The sequence below is a fragment of the Molossus molossus genome, unplaced genomic scaffold (assembly GCF_014108415.1).
Source record: "Molossus molossus isolate mMolMol1 unplaced genomic scaffold, mMolMol1.p scaffold_m16_p_6, whole genome shotgun sequence".
NCBI classification, from domain to species: Eukaryota; Metazoa; Chordata; class Mammalia; order Chiroptera; family Molossidae; genus Molossus; species Molossus molossus.
The window spans coordinates 11,543,949-11,561,816 of NW_023425399.1; the positions used below are offsets into that span (position 1 = coordinate 11,543,949).

Below are 17,868 nucleotides of genomic sequence, written 5' to 3' on the forward strand. Positions count from 1 at the left end.
GATCATTCCTGCCCTGTCTCAGGCGTCAATTGTGAGGATGAAGGGCCTTAAAACAAAATAATCAGAAGCACCTCAGCCTGCACACAATGAGCATCTTCTGTGCACCAAGCACCATAATGCTCACAAGGGGTCTAGAAGGTGGGAACAGTTGTCATCCCATTTCACAGCTGGAGAAACTGAGGTTTCCTCATCCAGATGGTAAGCTGGTGAGCATTATGCACAGGGAGGGGTTATAGCTGAGACCATTTATGACTGTGTTATATTATTTTTTTATGTGTTTTTAATTATTTCAGAGAGAGGAAAGGAGAGGGAGATAGAAACATTGATGAGAAACATCACTTGGCTGCCTCGTGCACGCCCCCTACTGGGGGTTGAGCCCACAACCCTGGCATATGCCTTGACCAGGAATCGAACCGTGACCTCCTGGTGCATAGGACCGTGCTCAACCAAGTGAGCCACACCGACTGGGCTACGTTATATGATTATTTGTGATTATAGGAAAACTCTCTCTAGGACCTTTTACATGCTAGCTGGGCTACCAAAACCGGAGTTTGGAATCCTTAGACCAGGAGGGGATGTGCTAGGGTGAGGTGGGCCTCGAGGTGGAGGTGAGAGGAGGGCTCTGTGGGGGCGGCACCCACCAGTGGTAATATCGAAAGCGTGGCCTCCAGTTGGGCGTCCTCAGCAGCGTCTGGACCGCGCAGGCCAGGTTCACAAACATGTAACACATCAGGAAGAACCTGGAACAGAGAAAGGCCAGGAAAGGCAGATGCAAGGAGAGGCAGAAACAGAAAGAGAAACAGAAGGGAGAAAGGGGGAGAGAAATTGGGAAGGTGGCCCAATCGCATTCTGGTGCTTAGGCAGGGGCTCAAAGGCCAAATCCCTTACAACACACCCTGACGCATGTGGGGATAGATCCCTCTATCACAAAGGACAGGTGTCTAAGACAGAGGGGAACCTCTGGGGATGGTAAAGTGTCTGGGTGGGTCACCCAGGGTCACGGCTGCTGGATCCAGGGAGAGAGACCCCGGAGCTGCAGGAAAGGCAAGAGGCCAGCACGCACATGGAGAGGATGGGGGCGACCTCATCGAGAGATGCGATGAGGATGCCGATCTCGCAGATGCAGGCGGTCAGGAGCAAGGCCCACGTTGGCTCTCCATTGGCTTTGCCGTGGCCGAAGACCTGAGGACAGAGCAATCGTCATGGGAGCCTGAGACCGTAAGGACCTCCTGTGTCTCTTCCAGTCTTGAGGACCAGTGCAGCAGGGGCAGGATCCCCTAGCCAATGAGGAGGTAGGGAGAGGATGCTGGATTTCTCATCTGGTAGTGGTACCCAAGGGGTTACTGGGCTTTTGCTGTATCTCACCCACACTGACATTGGTACCCAGATGTAATGAAATTAAAATGCTCCCTTAAGGGGAAAAAAGGGAACAGATGGGAGAGGAACTACAGGAGGCCAGCAAGTGGCCATGACTATGTGCGCCACAAATATCTTTTTTAGCCTCATGGAGAGAGTTGCCCCCTACTTGCACTTTGGCTGCCTCCTTGAGTCCCTGCCACATCACTAGGCCAAAGGAGGGCCATTTATTTTTCCCCTAAGAGCAGACAACTCTGCCCAAAAAGATGGTATTGACCATGGGCCAAATCCCAAATAAGGCACACAGAGCGGAAGGAGCCCAAAAGGCAGGTCAAGGCTTACTGTGGACCTGGCTTACCCTGTAGTCTCTCTGGGCAGGGGCCTGGCTGCCATAGGGAGTGGACTGTTCTCCCCACACTGTGCCCCCCACTGACCTGCAGAAAGGGCACTATGCCATCCCGGGAGATGGCCTGCAGCAGGCGTGGGGCCCCGGTGAGGCTCTGCAGCCCAGCCCCACAGGTGGAGAAGAAGGATCCGATGACAATAACCCAAGGGGATGGCCAGGCCAGCGTGCCTACCACCAGGTTGCCATTCACAGCTTCACCAAACCTGGAATGAAGCAGCAAAGGGACAGGAGATGCTGGGTGAGAAATTCCACCTGGATTTCCAAGGCAGCTCTCCCTTCTGGACCAACTTCTGGACCCATGGTGCCCACCACAGAGCTGGGCTCTACAGGGGCAAAGGGAGAGAAAAGTCCCTAATGTCCTGGGCACTTTCTGCCTGCGTGACCTTGGGCAAGTCACTTAACCTCTCCTTGCCTCGCTTTCCTCTCCTGTAAGACAAGCATACTTATAAACCCGTCTCATGCAACAGGTGAGAGAATTAAAGGAGACGACACGTGTAAAATGCTCAGCACAGTGCCTGGGACATGGTAGTGACAGTGATTCCAATAAGGTCACTTGTGTTTCTTATGTGATCCTGGGCAATCTCTTAACCTGTTAAAACCTCAGTGTCTTCATCTGAAAAATGGGGGTTCTAGCCTCATCATTTGGTGATGGTAGGTGATGTGAGGATCGAAAGAAGCATTTTCCAACAATGGCATTGTCTAAAAAAATGGAAGCTGCTGCCTGAGCAGGTCGAGAGCCCTGTCCCTGAAGTGTGTGAGCAGAGCAGACGTGTGCTCAGACAGGCCGCTGGCTGAAGGACCTCAAGGATCAGGTGACGGGTTATACTGGTGACCTGCTGCATCCCTTGCACTCTTACGAGAGGTCTCCGAGTCAATACAATGAGATAAGTGGAGGTTCAGTTGCCCTAAAAGCGAATAGATGTAATACATGCAAATCATCCATTTGGCCAGGTCACTCCTCGGCTTAAAACCCTTTGGAGTTTCCCCCATTTTTTATAAACTAAAACTCCGGTGTCCTGGTACCACCAGGCCTCTAGCACTAGCTCCAGCCTGTCTCCAGCCTCGTGTCCCCCAGCCCCCACCTCACAGAAGTCAGGGTGGGAACAAAGAAACTGGCTTCTGGGATGGGGCCTCCTACTCGCCCTCCTTCAGAAGGGTGTGCTCCCGAGGCTCACTGCTCATAGCTCCAGGCGCCCGCGTGTGCAAACACACGCAGCTGTTTCTCTCCTCCACCTTTGCTCATGTGCTCCGACTGCCTGGAATGCCTCTCCCCCCAACCGGCTAAGTAATCTCTACTCGACATTTAAAGTGGGAAGGACAGATGAGAAAATGTGTTTAAGGCATTTCTAGCATTGCCTCCTCCTCCACGCCCTCTGAGGACCGGATCGAAGCCTCCATAGCCCGTGTGCTTTATTTTATCACCACCCCTACTGCTCTGCACCCCAAGTCTGTTGACAAGTACAGTTTCCATCCCCAAAGAGCTCCTTCGGGGCAAAAATCATGGGTTATTTATCTTTGTTACCCCCAGAACCCCAGACCGTGACCAACACATAGAAATCCAAGAAACATTACATGAATTAATAGATTTTAAAGAAAAAGAAAATGAAAGTGTCATCCTAAAGGAAGTGAGACGCTATCCAAGCTTCTTGAGCTGGAGTGACATGATAGAATGTAAGGAGCTGAGTTGGCAAGCAATTCCCCGTCACCTCCCTCCCACAAAGCCCCTCGCACGGGTTCAGCACTCCTGTTGGGTCTGTTTCCCAGGACGTGGGCCCCTATGCCCACCCCCCAAAACAGCATCAGCACTGATTCTCTTACTTACTTGTCCCGTAGGACGACCCCCTCAATGCAGGCCCCAAACAGAACAACAGAGCTGATGTCTGCAGCAGAGAATGAAGGAGAATGTCCTGCGTGGTGTTCCCCCTGCATCACCACCCCTCCCGAGGCAGCGGGTGAAGCAGCAGCTGCCCACTCTCTAGCCCTCACTGCCCATGTGCTCCCAGCCCAGCAGTACAGGATACAGACAGCAGAGGTGGTGGCAATGGCCAGGATGGTGCCAGTAGGAATTGACTTCTGGGCATCCCGCAGGTCCCCGGAGCGATTAGAACCAGCCATGATCCCTGTGAACAGAGCAGCTAGGACAGGAGCCACAGGAGACCAGACAGACTGGGGAGAGAAGACCCCAGCCTCGGAGTCAGGAAGCCTGGGATCTGGTCTTGGCATATGGATTTGCATGAGAACTTGGGTAGGATGCTTGGCTTTTCCTGGCCTTAATTCCCTTATCTGTCCAGTGGGACTTGAGTTGTTGGCTTCTGCTTATGTGATGGGGTTCTGGACTAAGAAATATCCCCGTGATATCACTGACTGTCTCCTACACATCCACTCCCAGGGACAGCCCTCCCTCTCTGAGCTCCCCTTCACCTGTGACTGAGGGGAAGTAGATGCCAACCAGCAGAGTGAAGTAGGAGGTCATATCACTGAAGACATAAGGATGGTCCATGTCGATAAGGGCACCCTCAGCCAGGCCCACCGAGGGCATCCCATGCTTCTCCACAATCACTCCTTTGGTCAGGTAGGTGCTCCAGAGGTTCTCTGTGGGAGAGACAGGATACTCAGGAAAGACCAGAAGTCAGAGTGCCGTAGCTCTGGGGCCAGGAGGTGGGGTGGGTGGAAAGGAGGCTTAGTGTCAACCACCTCTCAATCCCCATGAGCCTTGGCTCTGTTTTATTTCTACTGACGTTAACTAAGCTACTGCTTTGTTTGGGCCAGGCCACATGCAGGGGCTTTGCACACGAATCAGATTTGGTCCTTGCTCTTAAATAGCCCAGTCTACTGGGGCAAAAAGACACACCTATCTCAGACTGATTCAATATCCCACACTGATCTCATACCCACCCACCCCAAACCAGCTCCTTTCCTGGATCCCTTAGCTTGGTAAATGGCACTAGCGTCAGTGCAAGCACCATGGCATTGCCCTCAACTGCTCCCTCTCCCCATTTCCATTTCGAACCCATCTCCAGCTCCTGTCCACCACTCCTAAATATTTCTCAAATATATTTCTTCTCTCCTTTCCAGGGTTTCCCACTTTGGCACTATCAACACTTGGGGCCAGGTAATTCTTGGTTGTGGAGGGCATTGTAGGATGTTTAGCAACATCCTGGGCTCTACATGCTAGAGGCCAGTAATAAGCCTCCAGTTGTGACAACCACAACCATCTCCAGACGTTGCCACATGTCTCCTTGGTGGGCAGAACAGCCTTGGTGGAGAACCACTGCTCCATTGCATTGACGTCACTCCATCACTCTAGGTCAGAAAACCATCATCTCTCACCTGGACTGTGTAGCCTCCTGCTGGACTCCCTACTTCTGTTCTCTCTCCCATTTTAGCCCATCCACATTAGCAGTCAGAGTAAACCTTCAAAAATGACAAGCTGGCTATGTCCCTCACTCAGAACAATTTGGTGGCTCTTCATTGCCCTCAGGGTATAGTCCAAACTCAAACTCTTCAATATGGCTTCCAAGACCCACCACAGTCTGGCTCATACTGGCCTCTCCAGCATCATTCCTTGCCCCTCCTTTTTCACTTTGTGCCCCAGTCATTCCAAATTACTTGTGGTTGGAAGGACACAATCTGCTCTTCTGTGTCTGCATGCGTTTAAGCAAGCTGTTCTCTTGCCTGTGATTCCTTTATTTCCCTAATATCACTGAAAATCTCTTCTTTGTCCTTCAAAGCTGTCTCAGATGAGTCCAGAAAGCCTTGCCTCATCACCTTCTACACACAACCACTCCCTCTCCTGGGAGGTTTCTGTTCATTGAATGCACATCTATGCATATTTGCTGATATATCTGTGTCTGCCATTAGACTTCTTGAGGCCAAGGCCTGTGACTTATTTACATTGCATTCTTGGTGCTTAGCACAGTGCTAGGCACTTTGTAGGTGCTTGTTAAACTAATGGATTTCTTTTCTATTAGGTGATGAGATCATCAAAGGCCACCTTTCATCTCTACCCCTCCACAATCCCAAGAACAGAACATGGCCCAGAGTAGGTGATCAATTAAAACTGATTGAATTTAAATCCCAGATAGAGTCCCTTAATCCTAATTTTTTAACCTGCAACCCCTGCAGCATTCCCTAGACACCAGCCCTCTTCCCTCCCCCAGACCTTTGATGAGGCCACTGGCAGCGCCAGGAATGCCCTGGATCTCCGTGACATTGTTTCGGGTGAAGTACTCATCACAGGTAGCATTGAGAAAGCGAGAGGAACAGAAAAGGCCCCAGAGCTTTGTGGTCACTGTCTCATTTCCATCCCAAGCCAGCTTGGCACAGACATCAAAGCCGTGGCGAGACAGTGTGCGGTTCCCCAGGAGGCAGATCCTAGGGAGAGAAACAAGGGAGGAAGATGGGGGGGACATAACCCAGCTCTGGCTTCACAGTAGAACCGACAGGAGAGCTCTGAAAAACAGATGCCGGGGCCTCATATCCAGAGATTCTGATTTAATTGGGCTGGAGCCCAGAATTGGCGGTTTTGTTTGTTTGTTTGTTTGTTTGTTTGTTTGTTTGTTTGTTTGTTTGTTTTTCCAAAGACCCTCCAAGTGATTCTAGTATGCAGCCAGGGCCTAGGGCCGTGAACCACCACGTTAGTGCAATGTTATATTTCAGCACCGTGGACAGCAGTTTCTGCATTCCCCGCCCTTGTGGGCGGTGGGAGGTAGGGGAACCTGTCCTAGGGAAAGAGGCAGGACCAACAGAGATCGGAGCTCTTAAACCTTCTCTTCTGTGTCCTTTCCCATGGTAAAAAGGGTGTTTAAAACTATGTGACTGCCCCATTCCTGGAGGTTGTCACCACCCACAAAATGTTTCCCCAACACGATGTTTATCCTTCCAGAAATTATTCCACTTAGTTCTTCCTAAGTTCAACCCCACGAGCAAGCATTAGACCCTCACAAGAGAAACGGTGCCCACTTCCAGAAACATTATCCCATTCTAAATAGTCTGCCCCCAAACTAGGAGAGATTTTTCCCTCCCAAGGAGGTTGTCTAAGTCCACTGATTCTGAGGTGGGAACAAGGGGTTGGCAGAGAATGGTGCGCAGACCATGGAACTAGGCCAGGGGGGAGGAGGGCGATGCCTTAGGCTCAGAACAGCAGCACTTACGGGAAACTGGGTGGGTCAAAGGCAGATTTGATGACCCCAGCATAGATGGCCAGGATGGAGAGGATGACACAACCCAGGAAGACAAGGGCAAACTTGTTGACATACTTGACACCCACAAATACCACGGTGGCCATGCAGGTGAGCACACAGGTGCCATACACACGCATATTGTTCAGCATGGCTGAGGCCTCCCCGCTGGCATCTTCTGCCTTAAAGATGGCCATAGCTGGGAAGAGGTAAGCCTGTGGGAAAGGGGCAAGGAGGTCAGGCAAGTAACCGAGTAAGAATCAACTGGGAGTCACCCCAGAGAATAACCTGAAGTGCAGGCAGGGCTTTGGAGAAAAGATTCTGGTCACAGCAAATGTACAGTAGTGCAAGACTAGAAATGATATCCAATGATAGGGGAATGGTGAAGAAAATCATGGGCTAGCCCACAAGGACTATTACACAGTCATTAAAAATAATATTGCAAAGATGTTGAGAGCAATTTTCATTTCTATTATTTTTATCAAATATAATTCTTAATGATTATTTATAGGTTTCATTATTTCTGATAGAAAGGCAGAAACAAATTATTCATCATTAGAAGATTAGGCAAATAAATTATGATATTCCCATATAGACTATGGGGCTATTCCAAGAATAAATGGATTTATATGAGCTGACTCAAAAAGGTATCCATGTTATATTAGGTAAAAACAATCAAGTTTTTACTTTTTTTTTTTTTAATCCTCACCCGAGGACATTTTTGCATCTATCTTCAGATAGAGCAGGAGGAAGAGAGGAGGGAAGAGAGAGAGAGAAACATCGATGTGAGAGAGACACATTGACTGGTTGCCACCCACATGACTCCAATTGGGGCTGGGGATGAACTGCAACCAAGGTATGTGCCCTTAGCGGGAATCAAACCCGGGACTTTCTGGTCCATGGGCCAATGCTCCAACCGCTGAGCCAAACTGGCCAGGGCACAATCAAGTTTTTAAAAAATGTTTTTATGATCTCATTTTTGTAAATATACATGTATACTTATACGTAAACATATACACATATGCATAATAGTGTCTCTGTGTGTGTAGATACATCAAAATGTTAACAGTAGTTTTCCTTGAGTGGTGAAAATGTGGAGAGTATTTTTTTTGCACATCTGTATTTTCTATAATTTCTCTACTAAATATTAATGTGTTTGTAATCTTATAAAAGTTATTTGCATTTGCAAATTATATTTACAAAGAGAGTTTTGAGTTAGTTAGGAAAATCTACATAGTTATGCAAAGAGAGAACACATTATCACAAAGAAAAAACTAGAAAGAAATACACCCGAATATTAATGATTTTCTTTGGGCAATTGTTATTTCCTTTTTTGCATTCTTTGTTATTTTTCCAATTTTATGCAAGGGGCAGAATTGCTTTTATAATAATTTTCAAATTATTTAGCTTTGTAAAAGTCATAAAGGTCTAGTATTATTCTCTCACAATGTGGCTCCCCAGGTCTTTTATTCCCCACCCATTGTGCTCCTCCATTCTGCCCCCAGACCAGAAGCTGTGACATCTCTTAGTCCTAGTTTTCTAAGCAGTGTGGTAGAGTAAACAATCACTGGTTTGGGGGTCAGAAAGACACAGGTTCACACCCCTTCCACATGTTCATATCCTTTCCTACAGTCTCTGAGCCTTGCTTTCTTCATCTGTAAAACGGGGACATCTTCTAACTCGTGGGAGAGTCAGGGATAAAATAAAATGATACATTGCAGGCCACGGGGCCTGGATAAAGTAGGGGCTTGGGAAACGTCAGCCCCACTTTCTATAAACCCTCTTCAGCTCCCACCTCCTCCTGGAGGAGCAGGAAGAATGGAGACTGAAGTCAGTAACCATCTCCTTCAAACACTGCCCAGGGACTTGACTTCTCATCATCACTGCTCCTGACAGATCCCTTTACTCAGCTCCCTCATAGCCTTCTTCCATTTCGCAATCCGCTAGTCATTAGCCCTCTGTAATGGACATTCATAGAGGACTTAGCACAGTCCCTGGCATGTGGTCGGCAGCCACAAAATGGTCACTCTTGTGTGGCATGGTTATTATTTCTATCATGATTTTACTCTTATCCACCCACCTCTGCCACTTGGTAGCTGAGTGACCTTGAGCAAGTCATTTCATCTCTCTGAGCCTCTCATTTGTAAAATGGGCATAATAATACTTAAACTTCAGGAGGATTCAAGATAATGACTGTGAAGCGCTTGGAACTCTGCTGAGAGCACAGTGGGTGCCTGATGAACGGCAGCTGCTCATGTGACGTAATTACTGCATCTTGTCTCCCCAACTAGACGGAGACCTCTTTAAAGACACAACCACATCTGATTTGGCCTCATTGAGTGGCCTATGGGAGGCGTCCAGGGAGCACTGGTTAACTAACTGACAGCCTGGGGCCCCACACCTCCTCCTCGGCCCCTCTCACCAGCAGGATCTCGATGGTGCCCAGGATGTACATGGCCCCAGCAAAGGTAGTGCCCAGGTAGAAGCAGAGGCCCACGGCGCCCCCAAACTCTGGGCCCAGAGACCTGGAAATCATGTAGTAGGAGCCACCAGCTGCAGAAAAAACCTGGTATCAGCAATAGGTTCACGGGGCACTGGGCTGCCATTAAGGGGTGAGGGGGCTCAGGGACAGAGGCAGGAAGGGGATTACTCTGGGCTTCGTGGGCCTTACAGGTTGGAGACCCAGCGAGCTACTCTGAGTGGATTTGGCAGCACTAATTACCATGTTGCTAATTACCCCTCTAAAGATGTCATGGCTCAGAAAATAGGAGGTTGGAGAAGAGGGTCTCAGATAAAGGGAGAGCTTGCATTGCCCTGTCCAACACCATCAATCACCTCCCTCGCTTCCCCTTAATAGAACTGTCCCAGCCTAACCCACAAGCATCATAGCCCAGCCCCCAGTTCTGCAGTATGGCCTCAGGGCACTATCCCTCCTTCCAACTACCCAGGCCCCCCACCCAACCACTCAGGCCTCTTCCCCTCTGAGAAGCCCCAGTCACATACCGGGTACAACACCATTAGTTGCAATTGCACTCATGGAGATGGCGGTGAGCATCGTCTGCGAGAAGAGAGAGCATCAGAGTGGCAGCTGAAGTGGGGGCCACAGAGGCCTGGGTGGGAGCCAAATACCCGCCAAACCCACAGATCCCCTTCCACTGAGCTTCTCCCTGGTCCCCCTCCAACTTCTGCTCCCGCCAAGTCCTTCTTGTCACGGAAAGCTCGGATTCACCATTCAATGGACCTAGTACAAGCTATAGCATCAGAGAGCTCTGGAGATCCCAGCCTGGCCTCTGACCAGCTGTCTGACCTGAGACAAGTCATTTTGCTCTCTAAGCCTCAGTTTCTTCACCTACAAAACAGGGGACTAGCTTCAGCACTGTCTGCCTCACATGCAGAGGTGGCTGGAGGGTCACGTGTGAAGAAGCGGCAATGTGACGAGAAGTAGGTGTCTAGTGAATATTGGATGTTTTAGAGAAGATAGGAAGACTTCTCTTACAACGCTGTTTGTGACACCTAATCCCATTTTTTCTGAGTCTGAACCTACCAAAATGCTAACTCCTGTGTGACTGTAGGTGAATGTTCTTTCTCTCTGCACACCTATCTTTTTCATCAATGAATCTGCATTACTTGTGTAATTACACACATACACACACAATGCACATCCAGGTGAAACCTGGTTAAGAGCCATCAGGGACCAGCCTGGGAGAGGCAGGAAGGACCAGTCAGACCTAATTTACTCTCAAAGATCATATGCAGTGGTTCCTATAAAAAGCTCAGGTCTCATGCTTCCCCCCTCCCTCTCCCATCCCCAGGTCCCTGCCCAGCCCAGCTGTCGGTGGGAGAAGGGAGGGTGTCACTCACACAGGAGCAGCAGATGAAGACCATACAAAAGGACTCCATGATGCCTGCGATGCCCACGACCCAAGTGAGTCGCAGAAAGAGGATGACACCAAAGATGTTCTGCAGGCACGGTAAGTACACGCCCATGAAGGTGCCCATTCGTGGTGCCTGTCAGAGAGGCCAGTGTCAGTTTCTGTAGCCCCTAATCACTACCAAAACCCCAGGCTCACTCCTCCCTTTTTCCTTTATCCTTCACTTTCTTTTTTTTTTTTTTATCCTCACTCGAGGACATTTATCCATTTTTTGTTCGGATGGAGTGGGAGAGGGAGAGAGAAACATCGACGTGAAAGAGACACATCGAGTGGCTGCCACCCGCATGACCCAACCAGGGCCAGATACAAACCGCAACCGAGGTACGTGCCCTTAGCAGGAACCGCACCCGGGTCTCTCTGGACCGCAGGCCAGGCAGGCGCTCTAACCGCTGAGCCAAACAGGCCAGGACCATCCCCCACTTTCTTATTCTCTCCATCCCTATGTCTTCATCCCTCTTTGCTCTGATTCTTATCCCTGCCCTTCCCCCATCTTCCAGCCTTCATGCCTGCATCACCCCTCCTTCAAACCAACCCCTCCTTCCTCCCTTCCATCTCTCTTCCTCATCTCCCACCTCTTCCCCTCCCTCTCTGCCCCCAACTCATATCCCTTCATCTGAATCTATTTTCCCTCTCCAATCTTTTCTCCCCTCCATCGGGGCGTCCTCCCTCATCCCTTCTTCCCCAAGGCCTTCACCTGCACTGGCTTCTTTTTTCCACCCTCATTGTTTTCTGCCTCTTCATGCTCCCTGCTTCCCTGGGGCAGGTTGGTGTAGTTGGCCAGGCCACTGAGCAGGGAAGACACCATGGGGCTGGTGTCCATCTCCTCCTGTGGAGGGAGGGTCGCAGTATTAGGATGCTGGGGGCTAGAGGAAGGGAGGGGAGGCTAAATGGTAGGAGGCAGAGAGGTTCGAGGATAAGGAAGGCACCCCTTTGAGACTGGGTGAGATGGGAAAGGAGGCGGAATAGGCAAGGAGAACAGGGAAAGAGGAGGGTAAGATGGGGAGAGAGGGCAGCAGGGGAAAGGGAAGGAGAAGGAGGTGGGGGAGGCTCAAGAGGAAGGTGGGTGGGCTGGATGGAGAGATGGAGAGGAGGGAGGGCACCTTTCCCTAGAGGGGGAGGGAGTGAGGGAGCATCTGATAAATGCAGAGATGAACTGTGGGTGGAGGCCCAACACCCCTGGAAACCCACCTCAAACAGGGCCATGTTCTTGCCATCGTACTCCTTTCCCTTCTCCGTGTCGGTGCTGTTGATGAAGGGGCTGCTCTCCTTGGGGTTGCCATCACCTGAGAAGGCAGAGGAGTCAGTGGTCTGGCACCAACTGGTTGTCATCCATCTGCCTGGGCCAATGCAGCTGTGTGGCCACTTGAACTCTCTGATCTTCCGTTTGCACACTGGAAACATGGAGCTAATATTCCTCCCTTGCAGAATTTTAGTTGACAGCAGGTATAAAGAGCCTAGTGCACTCCTTGGCATGTACTGGGTACTTAATAAATGTGCAAGTGCTTCCTCACTCTTAGGGGTCCCGTTTCATTCATCAGGGCACCTTAGACTCTCCATGGTCCCTTCCTTGACCATAACTGGGCCCATCTGGTGTTTTAGGGTAGAAGCATGCTCTCTTCTGGGGGAAGGGCAGAGAAAACTACAGCCTGAGGCCCCAAGAATACGCCACATCTTAGAAAAGTGATCCCCTTGGCACCTTCTATGCCCTCATTCATCTTCAGTCAACATGTATTTGCTGGATGTCTTCCATGTGCTAACATGAGCACAGGAATGGAGGGAAAGTAAAAGGCAGAATAAGACACCATTCCTGCCAGTAACCAGGAACTTTCAACCCAAACTGGTAAGTTCTGTGATAGAAGCTGAATAAGGGACTATAGGAACACAGGAGAGAAATTCAGCCCCGCCTGGGAGGTCAGGGAAGGCTTCCCAGAGGAAGTGACGTGTCAGCTGAGAACTGAAGGATGAGTAAGAGATAGACTGGGAGGAAGGCGGGAGGGTGTTCCAGGCAGACAGAAGAGCAGAACAGCCTGTTCGATGGCCCAGAGGTGAGTGAACAGAGTGGGCTAGAGGAGCTGAAAGAAGTCTGATCTGGCTGGAGTCTGAAGAAGGAGCATGAGGGTGGGTAGACCTGAAGAATGGGTGGTAGCATCTGAAAAGATGAGCCTGGTATGGTAAATGTGGGCTGGGTCCTTACACAATTAGCAGGTCATGTTAAAGATTTTGGATCTCATCCAGAGGACAATGGGAAGTCACTGAAAAGTTTCAGGCAAAGAAGTACCATGAACAGACTTGTGCCTTAGAGCAATCACTCTGGCCTTTAGCTAGTTAGGGACTTTCAATCATCTAGACAAGGGCTGATGACCCAGACCTGCGCAATGCAGGACAGTGGACGGGAATTATTGGCACATATCTCTATGCCAGATGTTTGGGAGTGGAGAAAGGAGGAATCTAGAATAATGCCTGTGGTTTGGGATAAATAGGTGGGTTGTGGTGCTATTTAATAAATGGGAAAGGGGGAGATTGAGGTAGAGAATATGCTGAATTTGATAGAGAGTGAGGCACTGTAGGACACTCAACTGAATAAGACTAGAAGCCACTTGGATATACAGATTCATCTGAGACCCAGCAAAGAGGCTGGGCAGGAGAAAGCAATGGGAGTAACTAAGAAATAAAAATAAAACAGTGTGTGTAGGAAGTGTGTGAAACCATGTGCCTGGATGAGATCACCCAAGGAGAAAGTCTCTTCACCATCAAGGAGAGGGTCCCTTACAAGAGATATTAGGGACCCCCATAGGCACAGTCCTTTAGCTCCAGCCATCCCCCTTCCTCAGTGCCAGGGCCGAATCCCTGTAGTAGATCTCTCCCTGGACCCCGCAGAAACTCCCCACAGACCGAAGTCCAAGTGAAGCTGAGGCCCTACATATTCTGAATTACCTGTGCTCTTATCTCCTAAAATCTCTCTCCCTCTCCCTCTTCCACTTCCCCTCTCTCTCCCCCTTCTTCTCTCTCCTTCAGTCCAAATCCTCCCCAAACTCCTCACCTCCTGGAAACTTCACTTAGTCCAGCCAGGGTCCATCCCCAAAGAATGACCTGTTATAAATCCAATCTCATCCTGACTCAAAATTGTAAAGGGGGAAAGAGGTGAGGCCCAAAGGAAACTCACTGTCTCCTGCCCACCACCTTCACCTTGTCCATCAAAGTCAGGTACTCCTGGTCCCCAAACAGGGGGCCACCACCTGCGCTTTCTTCTCACATATGTGAGTTCCTGAGAATAGTAGATCTGCCCTCCCAGTAGAAGCCTGGCACATAATGGGTGCTCAGAAAAAAGTTTTTGGACAGAAATTTCCCCAGGCTCCCTTCCTGACCCCAGGGTCTCAGAAGAGCTGTCTGGAGTCGGAGAACAGGAGAAATAAAAGCGAGGTGGGTTACTTCTCCTTTTAAAATGCTGACAAGATGTCTTGTGTTCTCACCTAGCTATGATAGGAACTAGTGGGGTTGAGGGGAAATGAGAAGACACATTTCTTAGTGGTTAAGAAAAAAGGTTAGCGTCAAAATTTAGGTTTTAGTCCCAGCTTCACTGGCTGTGTTGCCATGTTGGGCAACTCAAACTCTAAGCCTCAGTTTCCTCCTGTACAACGGAATAATAACCGTATTTCACTGAGAGGACCGTTGGGATTAAGCGAAGTGATGCCTGTAGTGTATGCCTGGCACAGAGTGGAGCTATTGCTGCTGCTATTACGATCACGGCTATTATTAGCATACGTGGTGCCCCTCCCAGCCTGGACTTCCCCAGCTGCAAGATTCAGGGGCCCGGTCTCTTGTGGGACTGGGTTCCTCTCCACGCAGCGCCGGGGCCAAGACAACCAGACAGGAGGGCCCCTCCTCTCTGCCTTTCACGCCCCCTCCCAAGCCCCTCTTCCTTCGTGGAGGCCCGGGGCGCGTGCGGGGCAGGAAGTGGGGAGTCCTGGCTGGAGACTCTGCAACTAGGTAGCCCGGTACCGGTTTCCAAGGCGACCGCGCGGGCCGAGAGCGCAGCGCAGAGCCGGCCACGCGCCCGCAGCCGCTTATGTAACGCGGCGCGCAGCGCGGAGCCAGACTCCAGGCAGGATCTCAGCCAGGAGATAAGGGTCGGGGAGGGGGCGGCTCTGTAGGCTTGTTCTGGGTCCTGTCTTTCCACCAGTCGACTGGACTGGACGCCAGGCTCCCAGCCTCGTCTGCCAGAGCTGATTTTGCCCCTCCCTGGAACGCCAGGCGCACTGGTTGGGGGCAGTATGGGGTGGCTGAGCTTCAGGAGTTCTCAAAGGGGCAGGATTGCGAAGGGGGAACTCATCCAGATTCCCTAGAGCCAGCAGTCAGGACGGCGGGGGAGCGCCCAGTGGCGCGCGCAAGAGAGGTAGGGCCAGACTGAGGCTGAGCCCTCTCCGCCCCCGCCCCCGCCCCCTGGGAGCTCTCAGCCCGAATCGGCTTTCAATTAAGCTGCGGCGGCCAGAGCTCCCGGGGAGGAAACAGGCGAGCGGCGCGGCTAAGGAGCCTCCTCCCGGTGGGCCTGGGGCCAGGCCTGGGGGAATCCCCAAGCGAGATTGGGGCAGTGGGGAAGGGCGTCAGACCTCAACGAAAAAAGACCTGGAGGCCAGAGATAATATCCTTGGATTCTTATTTAGTCCAGAGGAGTCCTTTCACTTGGGCCATTCCTATCTCCCCGAGGTCAACACCCAGGTTCCTCCCACCCACATCCTCAAGAACTTAAGATCAGAGGTGCCAGGGACTCTCCTCTGAGGATTCCTCTTCCCACAACCCCAGCAGGTCCTTAAAGCCCCCAACCATCTTCTCCAGTTGCTTCTGAGAGGCCTTCTCTCTCTCTGGGACTCAAAACGCCTGATCCAAGTTCAGACCACTCTAGTTCCAGGTCCTGGACACTATTTATAGAGAAAGGGTCTCCAGATGGTCTTACTACATTCAGAGTCTAGAAACTAATAAGGAGGATATAGAAGTGAAGGGAGTTCCTAGTTTGATTCCCTCTCTGCACACATAGGTGCCTCTTTTCTAGGCCTCCTGAGACCCCATGGAAACCCCAAGGCTCAGTAAGGCACCAACCTCAGGGATCGGACCATACCCCTTTTCTAGGCTAGTAGAGAGATTATCTCTCAGGTTGAGCCCCTGACCTCATAGTGGAGGCATCTGAAGGGGGTTCTAGGCAGAAATGACCCCTCCTCGTTCCCTGCGCATCAGCGTTGGGATGCCCGGTGCTGATGCAGACTCCACTTAACCAAACCCTCCCTCCCGCCCTGGCCCCCACCCCCGCCCCAGACTAAGCTTGTTGGGGAGGGGGGAAGCTTTGAGATGAGGCAACCCCAGTGTCACTGGGGAGATAGATGAGATGACCAGCCAGTAGTTAAGACCCCTGTATACCACTCAGACCCAGAGAAGAAGAGTGGGTCTCAGACAAAGGATTGGGGACCCTGGTGTCCACAGCCTTCCCAAGTGGCCACTTGGCTCTGATTTCGATTCAAGATCCGAAGGACTTCAAGTCAAGACTGCCAGTCCTTGGAAGACCCCACTCTTTCAGCCATTGGGACCTTTCGGCCATCCCCTGGGGAGATCTGCAAGAGTCTGGGCCCAGAGGGTCAAGCAATGCCCAGGGGAACGTTTGAAGGCACTGAGCGCAGACAGCAGGAGCAGGAGGCGCGCTAGTGAGCAAGGGACGCAGCGCCGCTGGAGGGTGGGGGGTGGGGGCGGCTGACAGCCGTGATGGATGGCTGAGACCGCTGGGGGGCGGCGGGGGGCCTGGGAGCCCAACGGGGTGGCTGGCCCCTAAGACCTCGGAGCTGGGAAACAGCGAAGGAGGGCGGGGGAGAACCGAGGCAGCGCAAGGACTTGTTCCAAACCCATCGGTTCCTAGCGAGTCTCCGCACCCACCGCAGCGCGTCCGCAGTGTCCGCGCCGCGGCGCCGGGGATTCAGCAGCTGGAACCCCATTCCTGAGGCCTTACCGAGAAAGCTAGCAGAACTGACTAAAAAGACTCCCCCCTGCCCCGCCCTGGAAACCTCACTGCCATCCCAGGGTACTGAGAGGAAGGGGAAAGAGGGAAGAAAGGAGGGTGATCTTGCTTCCCGTCCTGAATAGGAACCCACGGGGACGCGAGAAGAAGAGGCAGATTCCGCAAAGTAGAGCTGAAAATCTCCGGGGGAGGTATGCTTCATTCTGAAGTCGGACCTCAGGCAGCTTTGGGGGAGGGGGCCTAGATTGCACCAAGTGTCCTCATAAGGAGACACCGCAGCCGGGACGGGACCGTCATATGGCTCCAACCCCTCAGAGGTACCTTCCCCTTCATCTTTCAGCTGGAAGTCTCAGAGCGAGGGACTGCAGCAGACTGTGCTCCCCCACCACCACCACGCCACCAGTCAATACTCTGCGCCAGGACGCCGGGGTCCCTTGTGGGAGGAATAAGCCCTCTTTCCGCCCGTCGAGCTCCACGTCAGCCCATTCTAGCTCTTCCATACCCTTCCCACCGCCTCCCCCGCTCGATTAACCTACGTCTGCCCGCCCCCCATCAGTGGGCAATGGCAACCCCTCGGCCCCCAGCCCTGCCCCAGGCGGAGCGCATTCCAGCACCTCGGACAGCGCCTAGCGCATTCCAATGGAGCATGGCTCCAGGCCGCCGTGGGCGCCCACCGCCCCAGTCATTCCCAGCCTCTTCTCTGAAGGAGGCGGCCCCCGCTCTGCCTCTAACCCCACAGCCCTCCTCTCCTCGCCGCCCCCGTACCGCTGCTTACCGGGGTTGGCTCCCCCATCGCCGTCCTCGCAGTCAGTCAGGTTGTTGAGCATGGTGGCGGCGCCGCGCCGGGCCCGGGGATGGCTGCGCCGCCTCGCCCGCGCCCCTCTGCCCGCCTTCTCCGCTCTCTCGCTCGCTCTAGCTCTCTCTCGCCCTCCGCTCCACAGAGGAAGAAGCTGCAGTGCCCGCCCGCCCGGCGCACACACACTCGCACACGGACAC

The 17,868-nt window shown here is 51.9% G+C and overlaps 1 protein-coding gene across 1 annotated transcript in view; it reads right to left on the bottom strand.

Moving 5' to 3' along the window:
- Positions 1-17,857, bottom strand: part of SLC12A5 (solute carrier family 12 member 5) — a 29,353-nt gene extending 11,496 nt beyond the window's left edge. Inside the window, exons 1-14 of the mRNA XM_036244544.1 lie at positions 17,648-17,857; positions 12,063-12,157; positions 11,569-11,700; positions 10,804-10,950; positions 9,946-10,000; positions 9,365-9,495; positions 6,916-7,157; positions 5,925-6,136; positions 4,184-4,354; positions 3,784-3,882; positions 3,585-3,642; positions 1,791-1,965; positions 1,064-1,182; positions 642-740 (exon numbers count right to left, since the gene is read on the bottom strand). Coding sequence (XP_036100437.1) covers positions 642-740; positions 1,064-1,182; positions 1,791-1,965; positions 3,585-3,642; positions 3,784-3,882; positions 4,184-4,354; positions 5,925-6,136; positions 6,916-7,157; positions 9,365-9,495; positions 9,946-10,000; positions 10,804-10,950; positions 11,569-11,700; positions 12,063-12,157; positions 17,648-17,699 — 1,787 coding nt within the window. The 5' untranslated portion in view covers positions 17,700-17,857. The remainder of the gene's footprint in view (positions 1-641; positions 741-1,063; positions 1,183-1,790; positions 1,966-3,584; positions 3,643-3,783; positions 3,883-4,183; positions 4,355-5,924; positions 6,137-6,915; positions 7,158-9,364; positions 9,496-9,945; positions 10,001-10,803; positions 10,951-11,568; positions 11,701-12,062; positions 12,158-17,647) is intronic.
- Positions 17,858-17,868: the final 11 nt, after the last annotated feature.